Source organism: Ipomoea triloba, chromosome 6 (assembly GCF_003576645.1).
Source record: "Ipomoea triloba cultivar NCNSP0323 chromosome 6, ASM357664v1".
NCBI classification, from domain to species: domain Eukaryota; kingdom Viridiplantae; phylum Streptophyta; class Magnoliopsida; order Solanales; family Convolvulaceae; genus Ipomoea; species Ipomoea triloba.
The window spans coordinates 22,617,545-22,630,441 of record NC_044921.1 but is presented as its reverse complement, the minus strand read 5'-3'; the positions used below and the strand labels follow the sequence as shown (position 1 = coordinate 22,630,441).

Below are 12,897 nucleotides of genomic sequence, written 5' to 3'. Positions count from 1 at the left end.
ACTCAAAAATCATATAATAAACATCTTATTATATTTGATATTATTGATTATTGATATCGATGTTAACAATATTTTATAGTCAAACATTTTGTGCTTAACTGACACTTTTGTGACTCTCATTGAGGAGAAGTCATGTTAAACAATATTTTACAGTCGATCACTTTGTACTCAATTGTCACTTCTGTGACCCTCATTGAGAGAAGATCACCGGATCGAACAGATACTACAATAACTACACTGTAATAAAGTCGTTAATACAAAAAATAATAATATTTTATATAATCATACATTCCTTACATGATTGTACCATGCATTTTGTTGAAAAACTATATTATATTTTTTTTTGAAGAAAAAAACTATATTATATTTATATAAGAGGAAATGATAAAAATAAGTCATTAAATTTTATACGAAAAAATATAAATTCGTGAGACGGTACATTCAATAATTGCGTTAAATTTTATTCAATTAATCCCAAATTGTGCAATCATACTTTAAAAAAAGTAGGGAGTAAATTTTGTAAGGCTCTGAAATTCCTATTCCCACTATAGGGGTTATTTACTTATTTTAAAGGTGTTTTTGACTGACACAACTTTGTTATTTTATATAGCTAGGTGCATGGCTGACACCAATTTGTACGCATATAGAAAGTCCCTCTTTTTTCAACACCCGCTTTAATTTTGGCACTGTCTAGCCAAACCCACATCATCACCATCATCAAAAGAAAAGGACCCAAACCAAAATGAAAAAGATGCAAACTTTATTCTATAAATTCAGCAATCTCTCTGCACATACATACCCATTCATGGATACTTCATTTTATATGTATACAAACTACAGGGAGAGAGAGATAGTGAAAGAATAGGTGGTGGGTCTGTTTTGTTTTAAAAGCTGCTGCTCCCTTCTGCTTCTGCTGCAATTGGGTTTGTCCAATACCATGGATCTTGGGCATTTTTGTAGTGGCAATAGTTCCATCTTTCACTTTAACATTTCTTCTTTTTCCTCCTCAATTTCTTGTAGTAGGAATGGAATTAGTGATTGTGGTTGCTTCAATTCATCACTAGCTGCCTTGTTGTCTTTTTCTTGTTTGTCTTGTAAGGCTTCAATTTCTGTCCCAAATTATACTCCTCTGCCTTGTTCTGATTCTATTCTCATCAATTCTTCACCGTCACCTTGAGGGAAAAGACAGCCAGTTGTAAACCCTATAGAGCTCCTATTTGTCTTGTTGTCTACTGCTTTTTTGAAAGCATTTTTGCTTTTTTTTTTGTTTGCTAGTAGATAGTCTAATTTCATCGCCCTTTTCTCTCTTTTTTTTTCTGTAAAGATTGGAACTTTTAGGCATCTCTTTGCAAGAATGATGTCTGTTTCATTGCCTGGGTTGATTCATCGACCAATTGTGATGGGCTCTCCAGAGAACTCCAGCAGGTAGTTTGTTTCTCTCTCTAAATCTCTTATTAGCTTTTGATTTCAAGAATTAAAATGGGGTTTGATTGAATCCTCTTTTAGATGAGGGGTTGATGTTGTATAGTGTTTTATTATACATTTATACTTGTTTTTATGATATGTGGGTTGGAGCAGAATTTGTGCTAGTACTAGTGGGCATTTCCCAATATCCCTTTGTTCTTTACGATCATCAGGTATGATTTGGATGGTCGTGTTGGATGTTGGATTGGGAATGAGAATGTGAAGTTGAACAAACAAGCTGCTAAGGCACCCAAGAAGGCAAGGTTGAGAGTTTCGCCTTTCGCTGCATCAGGTCTCACCCAAACCCAAAATCCATCTAGTGCCCACTTTTATCAGGAGGTTAGAATCCTTTTTCTTATGATTTATCTGCCTAGTTAATCGTCTGTATGGCAATGATGGTACAATGAACACATTTGAATCTTTCTTGTTGCTTTTTTTGTTGGTTCAATGAAGTTGTATAGTGCATTGCTGATATTTCATAGTGATAGATGAATTGTGGATTTGTGGTGTGGTCTAGATTTATATGCCTTTTGGTCGAGTTTGTGATGACTGATTATATTGGCAGCTGTTAAGAGATGCTAGGGACAAATTTACTCGGGAGATATCTTGCCAGTTGAAGGACAAAGATATATCACTAGCAAAGGTATTATTATACTTTTCTTCTTGTTTGGGGTAGTTGGCAAGTTCAGTTGGATCATTAATATTTTATGAATTGCAAAGTGAACGAAGTGACAGGAGTCACGGGAATAATTTGGTGAAGCTTCTGCGTATTTGTTCTTTGGCTCTTTAGATCACGGTAATTGGTCTGTTAAATGAAATCATCAACGTTTCACTGCCCGCAAGTGAATTTTAATTTAAGCCTTTTCACCATTCTGCGATTACGTAACCATTAGTTGATGCCTGGACGGTGGAATCTTCTGCAAATTAAGTTGGAATCAATATTGCATTGGTTTTAATTTATACCCTAGATTTTTTGCTATGAACTGCTTATGTTGCTACCGCAAGTGCTTATCCATTTGGCTATTTCTGATGTAACTGTCTAGGCTTTGCTTTATGTTGGTGCTGAAGATGAGGCATTTATGGCTTTCAATCGAGAGAAGGATTCTTATTCTCTCCAAAGTGAAAGAAGAACTGGTCCGTTACCATCTGATGCTCCGGATTGGAAGCATGTGGAATCGATGCCTCTAGCGGGAAAAAGTATGAAAAATTGGCTGGAGGAGTTGGATGCTATTGCAAGGGAGGTTGAGGCGGAGCTAGTTTCAAGAGAAATAGGATGTGATTTGGTCGAGGTTTTGGATGCAGTGAACGTTGTTCTTTTCAACTCGAGAGGTTTCAAAAGGTCGCATGTATTGGTAGATTCAAAGTGCTCATACCTGCACTCGGTGTTATGCTTTGGATCTTGTAGTGGTATATTTTCTTCCCGCCATTTTATATTTTACTAATGACTGCTTTTGGCTTTTGGCGCATCTAATGCCTGGTTACATTATGAACAGCAATTTTGCTTAGTGTAATTTACATTGAAGTTTGCCGACGACTTAATCTGACGATTGTGGGGTCCCGAGTTGGGGAAGATTTTTTAATATGGCCCCAAACAGGAAACCCTGAGGTGTGCTTCTTTTAAACTCGTTACAATGTTTCAGCTCTCTGTGTTTCTTTCACCGGCACGTCTAGGCTGCATTGCTACTGAATATTTCAACAAATTGTAGACCCTTCAAGATCTCCCGAGCCCTAACCCTATTGAATTCAAGCGTTCTATGTTTGCCACGTTTCAGGAGTTATTCAGGATTACTTCTGGACACAGTTTATTTGGTACTGTCAATGGGAAGTGTGTGGAGGACCCCCGATCAAAGGCCTCAGACATCAACAGCCATTCACTTCCCGGGCTTGAGATCGCAACAAACCGGGATATCATTGGGATTGCTTTGGCCAATTTGATTGTAAGCTTCATTCTGCTTTTGTAGACTTTGGCAGTATAAACTTCGATTGGTCGATTCTCTCAGTGTATGGACATAATTTGAACCTACTGTCGATGCCTTCAATGAAATGGACGCTTTTATTGCAGAGGCTTCACTGGAAACGTGCTTCAAGAGCAAACCACGGATTGATGCTTACTTCTCCGCTTAGATCTGTTCATATTAGTGATGAGAAATCTAGCAAGATTGATGCCTCAAATGTCCCCTTGTTACGGCCTCAGGATTTGAGGTACCCATCTTAATTATACTCTCTTGTGCGTAATTCACTAGAATTGCTCCCCGTTCCTGATTAAACAGGCGCCACTTTCTGTTGTCCCTTACAGGTTCAAGATGCTAAGTTGCAACATTGGCATGAGAATGGAGAATTATGAATTTCGGAAGCATAACATTTTTCTCAAGGATTTAAAATTAAAAAAAGACATGCATCCCACACTTTTAACATACTATAACTAAAATAACTTCCCCCAACTTATGGCTCAGTTTTGATTCTGAAAGTAACCCTTTTCCTTTCTTTAGGCTATTCAACTATAAAATTTGAAACTAAATATTTTTTACATGCTATATATATATATATAGTTTATATATTTGTACATATTTATATATAAATACACCTATGCTATATTTTGTTAACGTTGATATAATCCGAAACCATCTCAAAAATTTTGCTCTATTATTTGGTGAGACAGGCATGGTTAGTTAATAAAATGAATAGTAACAGACTTTTTTGTAGGACTCGTCAATTTTCTAGTGGTGTGCTTGAACTTTCCTGCTTCTTTCCCTCTTTCCCCAAAGCCTACAAGAACCCCTCTTAAGAATAGGTGTGCCTGCATTAAGTGTTAATTTTCTTAGTATGAAAATGGTGAAATATGTTTATCTTTAACTAAATATTTCCGTGTCATTATTCATACAGGCAAATCTAAAGGATAATTTTCCTTTTTTTTTTTTGGGTGTCATTGTGAAAGAAATTTGTTGAGAATGATAACGTCTGGTCTTCATTGGAACTATTCTGTTAGTCCTTCAATGGAATTTCAGCTGTTCAATTCTTGTACAAGCCTCTGTCTTTCTCGACAAAACAATTTCTCCCTCCCCAGACATAAATTGCATGCTTGTTTTCTGTCTTTGCACTAATAGTGTTTTGCATTTAGATTTATTCATCTGTTCAGATATAGATTACAATCGAGCAGGCTTTGATGTTCAAAACTTGAAGTTCCCATAACATTACTTGTATATACATGTGCATTGGGCTTTTATCTAACAAGCAGGAGATATTTGATTACTTTATTTGACTATTGTCTGATCTGCAGCCTGAACTGCTAGTTAGTTTATATGTAACGCTAATCTATGGTACCGGATTGCCTTGATTGTTTGATAATATCCACGGACCACGGGTGTTCTGACTATTAAGACTCTTCGAGTCAGATTATGATTCCCTATTCTAGGCTTCCTGTGATTCCCCTATTCTTAGTCTCCCTGAGATTCTCTCATTATATATATATATATATCCTTGTGATCTGTATCTTTGAACTATCTCATTCAATACAATTCATTCAGTTCTCATCCTGACATCTATTACGTTCTTGGGATTTAGACTGTCTAGTTCGAATGTCGCTTAACCATGACATTACTTTCTAGGCTGGCTATTATGGCTTCAGAAAGACTGCTGATTCTGCAGCCACACAACTGGGTTCTGAGACGAGACCACGGCCTGATGCTCTACTACAGCAGGTAAGCACAAAGATTACGTGATAGATATGTTCATTGTTAGTTTTTTTCCAGAGCCGTATTAGTAAAACAGATTAATTTGGGTATGAATGATGGCAGGGAATATGCGGCTGCAGTCCAGGAGCTTAGCATTTGCATGGCGTTTGCCCCGGAAGAAGAGGCAGAAGTTCTGGAGCCATTCGTCGAGAAGCTGCACCTGATGCAGGTTGAATCTTCGTGGAAATCGTTGGGGCGTAAAGGTGGCCGGCTAACAGTTCCTTGACTTGTTTCTGCAAAAGCAGCAGGTGGAGAAGAGAAGAGAAGAGAAGCTTTTCTGACATTGCAAGCACTGAGCTTGTGCATTGTAACTTTGGCTGTAACCTGGCTTGGCTTCTGTAAATTTCTGTTTAAGCCATGTTTGATTTTAAGGTTTTGGAGAAGAAGAGACATGTACGATGAGATATGCAAGCTTCAAATGCTTGCAGCAGGCATGTTCTCATTTCAATTATTTAGCAGATGAAATAATACGCACTACCTTATTTAATCATATCAAAATGAAAGTTTTCAGTTTCTTAGTAAAAATTTAAGTCGAACAACTTTTTTATCGTGTCATTTGTAAGCAGTGAGTCAATCCCTCCGAGTGGACCATAAAATATTTTATTTGATATATGACTGTTAGCTAATGGTTTCAGTTAAACTTTTATCTAATATTATTTGAGTTTAATACATAGTCTTTTATGCATTTTTTTTTCATGTCACAAAAAAAAACTATCTGCCTCTAAATAACATGATTTGATACGTGTCTGAAATTGAAAACTAAACACAATATTATTAAATATATGCGGTTAATATATGAAAATTAAAATAAGAATAAAGATCATCGTCTAACTATATAAAACACGTAAATTCATATAATTTAACTTAAAGTGGCCTATTTACCGTTATAATATGCTATGTGTTTGTTACCAAATTTAAAAATAATTTGTAAAATTTATTTTAATATTTTTAATAAAATAATTATTTAAAAATAACAAAAAAAAAAAAAAAAAAAAAAAAAAACCAGACGGAGACGAAGGGGCAAACAAGTCAAAATAAAAGAAAAATAGAAAGTGAGAGAGCGGCCGTTGACGGCTTTCTCCAAGTGTCGTTAGTTTCAGAGCGCCACCCTAATTCTTGAATTTCCAAGACCATGGGCTGCGTTTCCCCTCCCTTTTCGCTCCACCGTTATCCCACACCGGCAAATCCCACCTCCGCCGCCGCCGAATACGTTGCCGCAACTTTCTTTCCCGCCAATTTGAACCGTTTCCACTGGCCGCGAAAACCGTTTCTTCCTACATCTTCTGTTCAATCAGTATTCCGGTCGTTTCCCTCGTCCCTCTCAAGCCGCAGTCCCAATCTTCTCCGACCTTTCGCCGCCGCCGCCAACCACAATGGAGACAATAACAACAACGGCGGAGGTAGAAATGACGGCGGCGGCGGCGGCGATTGGTGGGATGATTTCTTCAATTTTGACGAGAAGCATCTCTTTCTGCTCCCTTTTTCTTGTATGTTCACAAATGAAAATAATACTTTTGCGTCTGTCACTTCGTGTAAGCCGCTTCTCCTATTACTCGTTTCAGTCTCGTCTTCCGTCACCTGCGGCTTGCTATTAGCTTCATTAGTACAGGCGAAGACTAATGGCGAAGAGAATGATACAGAGACTTTGTATGAAATTCGAGGAGGAAAGCGGGTTGAGCTCGTAGCAGATCACTTCAAAGATGAATTTATTGTTCCGAGAACAGTGTGTTTTTGGTCGCCACGGGGCTCCGATTCAAAACCGTCCTCTTTCAGGGACTTTACCGTTGATTTGTGGATGCAATGTAGGAACTTAGCCATGAGTTTGATGTTGCCAGAGGGGTTTCCCGAGAGTGTTACTAGTGATTACTTGGAATACTCTCTTTGGAGAGCTGTTCAAGGTGTTGCCGCCCAAATTAGCGGCGTTCTGGCCACTCAGGTAATCATTGTTGAGAAACATGCATTTTTCATTTATATAGAGGAAAGTAGCATCACAAATTGTTCTCAAACAAGACAGTGCTATCATTTTGGTTTGTTGAGAACTTGATTTTGGTTTTGGGAATTCTTCATTCTTGAGACTTTATGTCTAGCCAATTCTTTTGTATGATAGGCTTTGCTTTATGCTGTTGGATTGGGGAAAGGGGCCATTCCTACTGCTGCGGCTGTGAATTGGGTGCTCAAGGATGGAATTGGATATCTTAGCAAGATTCTGTTGTCAAACTATGGCAGACATTTTGATGTCCATCCAAAAGGTTGGAGGCTGTTTGCTGACCTCTTGGAGAATGCTGCTTATGGACTGGAGATACTGACTCCAGCATTTCCCCATCTGTTTGTACATATTGGTGCGGTTGCTGGAGCAGGGAGATCAGCTGCTGCATTAATACAGGTGAATTGTTCAGCCCAAGTGTTAAAAATCGTGGCTAATTTTCTGAAAACTATCAAGTCAGAAAAGTTTTCTATAATGTACTTGAGTTTTTATGTATTCATCCATGTTTTAAGGATTATGTAAAGCTATGGGTTGGGATCCTCATGCATTAGTTGTCATGTCTTTCTGGTATTAGCGTATTTCTCTGCACATATATTCCACCAAATGGGTATTGTCACTGGAGAAATGCAAGTTTTGTTCAATAATGCACTCTGATATCTTTCTTGTGATAGGCTGCTACGAGGAGTTGTTTTTATGCTGGCTTTGCTGCTCAAAGGAATTTTGCTGAGGTGAATCCTCTGCTTGGTTACTATCTTTTGATTTTTAAAGCATTTGTCTGTTCCACAATAACTTTCTAAAGATTTTATTTCAGTTGATTATTTCCACATTTCTTGTTGTTCTGAGATATAAGTTAGTTGCATGAACATGCCTTTTCTAAGGTTTCTCTAATGGCAGGTAATTGCTAAGGGTGAAGCACAGGGTATGGTGAGCAAGGGCATTGGAATTATGCTCGGAATAGCACTTGCTAACTACACAAGTTCTTCTACACCCCTTGCTCTTGCTTCTTTTGGCGTGATAACTTGGATTCACATGTTCTGTAATCTGAAGTCATATCAGTCCATTCAGCTAAGGACTTTAAATCCTTACCGCGCAAGTAAAATCTTTTTCCTTTACTTTTATTGTGTTTGATATTGTATCATCCATAATAACTTGCTATAGAAAAATTCATGCATACAAATCCAGCAAATGACATTGTAGTTGTGTACTGACTTTCAACCGATTATATGGCGGTGTGGGNAAAAAAAAAAAAAAAAAAAAAAAAAAAAAAAAAAAACCAGACGGAGACGAAGGGGCAAACAAGTCAAAATAAAAGAAAAATAGAAAGTGAGAGAGCGGCCGTTGACGGCTTTCTCCAAGTGTCGTTAGTTTCAGAGCGCCACCCTAATTCTTGAATTTCCAAGACCATGGGCTGCGTTTCCCCTCCCTTTTCGCTCCACCGTTATCCCACACCGGCAAATCCCACCTCCGCCGCCGCCGAATACGTTGCCGCAACTTTCTTTCCCGCCAATTTGAACCGTTTCCACTGGCCGCGAAAACCGTTTCTTCCTACATCTTCTGTTCAATCAGTATTCCGGTCGTTTCCCTCGTCCCTCTCAAGCCGCAGTCCCAATCTTCTCCGACCTTTCGCCGCCGCCGCCAACCACAATGGAGACAATAACAACAACGGCGGAGGTAGAAATGACGGCGGCGGCGGCGGCGATTGGTGGGATGATTTCTTCAATTTTGACGAGAAGCATCTCTTTCTGCTCCCTTTTTCTTGTATGTTCACAAATGAAAATAATACTTTTGCGTCTGTCACTTCGTGTAAGCCGCTTCTCCTATTACTCGTTTCAGTCTCGTCTTCCGTCACCTGCGGCTTGCTATTAGCTTCATTAGTACAGGCGAAGACTAATGGCGAAGAGAATGATACAGAGACTTTGTATGAAATTCGAGGAGGAAAGCGGGTTGAGCTCGTAGCAGATCACTTCAAAGATGAATTTATTGTTCCGAGAACAGTGTGTTTTTGGTCGCCACGGGGCTCCGATTCAAAACCGTCCTCTTTCAGGGACTTTACCGTTGATTTGTGGATGCAATGTAGGAACTTAGCCATGAGTTTGATGTTGCCAGAGGGGTTTCCCGAGAGTGTTACTAGTGATTACTTGGAATACTCTCTTTGGAGAGCTGTTCAAGGTGTTGCCGCCCAAATTAGCGGCGTTCTGGCCACTCAGGTAATCATTGTTGAGAAACATGCATTTTTCATTTATATAGAGGAAAGTAGCATCACAAATTGTTCTCAAACAAGACAGTGCTATCATTTTGGTTTGTTGAGAACTTGATTTTGGTTTTGGGAATTCTTCATTCTTGAGACTTTATGTCTAGCCAATTCTTTTGTATGATAGGCTTTGCTTTATGCTGTTGGATTGGGGAAAGGGGCCATTCCTACTGCTGCGGCTGTGAATTGGGTGCTCAAGGATGGAATTGGATATCTTAGCAAGATTCTGTTGTCAAACTATGGCAGACATTTTGATGTCCATCCAAAAGGTTGGAGGCTGTTTGCTGACCTCTTGGAGAATGCTGCTTATGGACTGGAGATACTGACTCCAGCATTTCCCCATCTGTTTGTACATATTGGTGCGGTTGCTGGAGCAGGGAGATCAGCTGCTGCATTAATACAGGTGAATTGTTCAGCCCAAGTGTTAAAAATCGTGGCTAATTTTCTGAAAACTATCAAGTCAGAAAAGTTTTCTATAATGTACTTGAGTTTTTATGTATTCATCCATGTTTTAAGGATTATGTAAAGCTATGGGTTGGGATCCTCATGCATTAGTTGTCATGTCTTTCTGGTATTAGCGTATTTCTCTGCACATATATTCCACCAAATGGGTATTGTCACTGGAGAAATGCAAGTTTTGTTCAATAATGCACTCTGATATCTTTCTTGTGATAGGCTGCTACGAGGAGTTGTTTTTATGCTGGCTTTGCTGCTCAAAGGAATTTTGCTGAGGTGAATCCTCTGCTTGGTTACTATCTTTTGATTTTTAAAGCATTTGTCTGTTCCACAATAACTTTCTAAAGATTTTATTTCAGTTGATTATTTCCACATTTCTTGTTGTTCTGAGATATAAGTTAGTTGCATGAACATGCCTTTTCTAAGGTTTCTCTAATGGCAGGTAATTGCTAAGGGTGAAGCACAGGGTATGGTGAGCAAGGGCATTGGAATTATGCTCGGAATAGCACTTGCTAACTACACAAGTTCTTCTACACCCCTTGCTCTTGCTTCTTTTGGCGTGATAACTTGGATTCACATGTTCTGTAATCTGAAGTCATATCAGTCCATTCAGCTAAGGACTTTAAATCCTTACCGCGCAAGTAAAATCTTTTTCCTTTACTTTTATTGTGTTTGATATTGTATCATCCATAATAACTTGCTATAGAAAAATTCATGCATACAAATCCAGCAAATGACATTGTAGTTGTGTACTGACTTTCAACCGATTATATGGCGGTGTGGGTGGTACTCTTAATTGTTAAACTCTATCCTTGATCTGTTGCTTTCAATACTGGAAATTGCTCAGGGAGGATTGCTCATTAGTTATTAATTTTGGGTGTTTGCTTACCTGCACAAGGATCTAGTAGTAAGGTATTCATCCACAAAAGAGAAGAGAATAAGTCCAGAAAGCTGTTGGTATTTGCTATACATCATATAAACTTGAACCTTATACCAGATGGTATCACCTGAATCATATGCATTACATTTAAAAACACGTCAACACGATTTTTGAGTTACAGCTCTTTTGATGTTGTGTTCACAACTTGTTCTCCACTTGTATTTCTTTTGTTCAATCTTATGCCTTAAATCAGCTAATGATTCCTTGAAGTGGTTGAATTGTTTGAGGGGATTGTATGGAAGGCACGAGACACCACATCATCAATAATGATGTCACACCATCATTAGTTGGACAAATAAAAAGGAAGGGTAGAGAGTAGGAGAGAAATATAAAAGTACTTTCTGTTTCTTTTTCACTTATGTAGGTTTACATTTACTCTTTCATTTTCCTTCTATCATGGATTCACACAGTTACACCATCTACTTGTTCCAAGGTCCTCTCCAACATGATTATTTTCTTTCCTTTCTGTCCTAAGCAATCAATTGTTAAGAGTCACATGATTCTTATTTATTTACCCATTGATTTAAAAACTGAGATGATCTTCACTGGTCTGCTGTTTCTCAAGTTGTGGAACTCATGTACTTTTATGTGGTCTTGCAGGTTTACTTTTTAGTGAATACCTGCTTAGTGGCTTAGTTCCTTCTGTTAAGGAGGTGAACAATGCGGAGCCACTTTTTCCTGTCTTTCCGGCTTTATGTTTGAAGCCAGCATATGAGGTAAGTAAGTCATTTTTCGTTTAAACTCAGCTGCACTTCCTAAGGGTAATCTATATGCAGAGTTTGCGTCAGCTACATGGAAGATTTTATTTTTCAGAGCTTGGATACCAACTCTCTGATGGTAGTTTTTCTGGTATGAGTCTTAGGCACAAGCAGAGGATCTTTCCCGAGAAGCCAAGAATGCAGCTGCTCATATTGTGGATAGGTTACAACTGGGTTCTAGACTATCTGACATTGTTAAAAGTAGGGAAGATGCGCTTGCACTGCTTGACCTCTACAAAAATGAAGGTTATATACTCGCAGAACATGAAGGCAGATTCTGTGTAAGAAAACGCGATCGTTTTCCTTTTATCTCCCAATTTTCTTGCTCACTAATATTGTTAAATTGACTTCCTGCAAGATATATACTGGACCTGTCTAGCAAAGTTTCTCTTTCATTCACGTCGCTCATAATGTTCTGCTTTGTTTTAATATTGGGAATTGAGCAGGTTGTACTCAAAGAGAACTCCTCACCACAAGACATGCTGAAGTCGATGTTTCATGTTAACTATCTCTACTGGTTGGAGAAAAATGCGGGAATTCTATCAAGTGGTGTGTGCAGTGATTGTAGACCGGAGGGGAGACTCCAAATGTCTTTAGAATATGTTGAGAGGGAATTCTGCCACGTCAAGAATGATAGTGAAATAGTAGGTTGGATGGCTGATAGTCTCATTGCAAGGCCTTTACCGAATAGAATCCGTCCGGGTTATCCAATTGCTTCTCCTGTCATGGCCGGCTGATTAATTTGCAAGAGGCTGTCCTTTCATGTCCTGTGGATGTCTAATTCTCATGGCCAAAACACTTCACGTTAAACCTTGTACGGAGTACTTGTTAAGCTGTTGGCTATGGCACAAGAGGATGTGGTTTAAGTTGAATGATGGAAAAGTCCAGTTTCAACTTTCAAGACAACACTGATTTGGCTGAATCCTCAATGAAGGGGATAATGCACTAGCAGAATGCTAGTTTTACAAAGTGGTTGAATGGTTGCCCTTGTCTGAACAGCTTTTTGTACTGTATATGCTACTAAAATGAATATTCATTGCACCATCAACCAACATTCCTTAATTCTTTGAGGCTCAAAGGATCTTGATTAACCTTTTAGTGTGACAATGTTCATATCTGTTGTAGTCTGACACTTTTGTGATTAGTTGAATGTACTGGAAATCAAGATCTGATGTATACCTCATATGAACTCATGATTAGCTCTAATTTCCGCTTCGCTCGTTCTATGCTATTATGAACTCAATGTAATTGACATCTACACAGGTAGTTCAGTTAGTTATTGTGTGAGAGTTAGCTCCTTCTAACACCAATAA

General features: G+C 38.5%; 3 protein-coding genes across 5 annotated transcripts; all 3 read left to right on the top strand.

Annotated features, from left to right (window-relative positions):
* Positions 1 to 775: 775 nt before the first annotated feature.
* On the top strand, positions 776 to 5,742 carry LOC116022778. Of its 3 annotated transcripts, XM_031263645.1 has the most exons (10): positions 776 to 923; positions 1,325 to 1,425; positions 1,638 to 1,803; positions 2,030 to 2,107; positions 2,508 to 2,871; positions 2,958 to 3,070; positions 3,237 to 3,401; positions 3,527 to 3,666; positions 5,070 to 5,162; positions 5,259 to 5,742. In XM_031263645.1, exons 2-10 carry the CDS (start codon positions 1,355 to 1,357, stop codon positions 5,419 to 5,421), a joined length of 1,353 nt encoding a protein of 450 aa, XP_031119505.1. In that variant the 5' UTR covers positions 776 to 923; positions 1,325 to 1,354; the 3' UTR covers positions 5,422 to 5,742. The 3 variants fall into 3 exon arrangements, with proteins under 3 accessions (XP_031119505.1, XP_031119503.1, XP_031119506.1); XM_031263643.1 differs by having other exon boundaries at positions 786 to 1,425; XM_031263646.1 differs by lacking the exons at positions 5,070 to 5,162; positions 5,259 to 5,742 and adding an exon at positions 3,761 to 4,994 and having other exon boundaries at positions 787 to 1,425.
* A 477-nt stretch (positions 5,743 to 6,219) lies between these two features.
* LOC116023675 (protein root UVB sensitive 1, chloroplastic-like) lies at positions 6,220 to 8,307 on the top strand. The gene is made up of 4 exons (XM_031264676.1): positions 6,220 to 7,131; positions 7,303 to 7,578; positions 7,851 to 7,907; positions 8,074 to 8,307. The coding sequence occupies exons 1-4, from the start codon at positions 6,328 to 6,330 to the stop codon at positions 8,305 to 8,307; spliced, it is 1,371 nt and encodes a 456-aa protein (XP_031120536.1). The 5' UTR covers positions 6,220 to 6,327.
* A 180-nt stretch (positions 8,308 to 8,487) lies between these two features.
* LOC116021844 (protein root UVB sensitive 1, chloroplastic) lies at positions 8,488 to 12,790 on the top strand. Its single transcript, XM_031262336.1, has 7 exons — positions 8,488 to 9,386; positions 9,558 to 9,833; positions 10,106 to 10,162; positions 10,329 to 10,527; positions 11,427 to 11,542; positions 11,689 to 11,865; positions 12,031 to 12,790. Exons 1-7 carry the CDS (start codon positions 8,583 to 8,585, stop codon positions 12,319 to 12,321), a joined length of 1,920 nt encoding a protein of 639 aa, XP_031118196.1. The 5' UTR covers positions 8,488 to 8,582; the 3' UTR covers positions 12,322 to 12,790.
* The last annotated feature ends 107 nt before the right edge of the window (positions 12,791 to 12,897 follow it).

Coding starts and splice junctions, on each gene's coding strand:
- LOC116021844 (XM_031262336.1), top strand. CDS start 8,583: ATGGGCTGCGTTTCCCCTCCCTTTTCGCTCCACCGTTATCCCACACCG. Junction 10,163..10,328: donor CTCAAAGGAATTTTGCTGAG/GTGAATCCTCTG, acceptor CTCTAATGGCAG/GTAATTGCTAAGGGTGAAGC. Junction 10,528..11,426: donor TTTAAATCCTTACCGCGCAA/GTAAAATCTTTT, acceptor GTGGTCTTGCAG/GTTTACTTTTTAGTGAATAC.
- LOC116022778 (XM_031263645.1), top strand. CDS start 1,355: ATGATGTCTGTTTCATTGCCTGGGTTGATTCATCGACCAATTGTGATG. Junction 3,071..3,236: donor CCCAAACAGGAAACCCTGAG/GTGTGCTTCTTT, acceptor GCCACGTTTCAG/GAGTTATTCAGGATTACTTC. Junction 3,402..3,526: donor TTGCTTTGGCCAATTTGATT/GTAAGCTTCATT, acceptor CTTTTATTGCAG/AGGCTTCACTGGAAACGTGC.
- LOC116023675 (XM_031264676.1), top strand. CDS start 6,328: ATGGGCTGCGTTTCCCCTCCCTTTTCGCTCCACCGTTATCCCACACCG. Junction 7,132..7,302: donor GCGGCGTTCTGGCCACTCAG/GTAATCATTGTT, acceptor TTTGTATGATAG/GCTTTGCTTTATGCTGTTGG. Junction 7,908..8,073: donor CTCAAAGGAATTTTGCTGAG/GTGAATCCTCTG, acceptor CTCTAATGGCAG/GTAATTGCTAAGGGTGAAGC.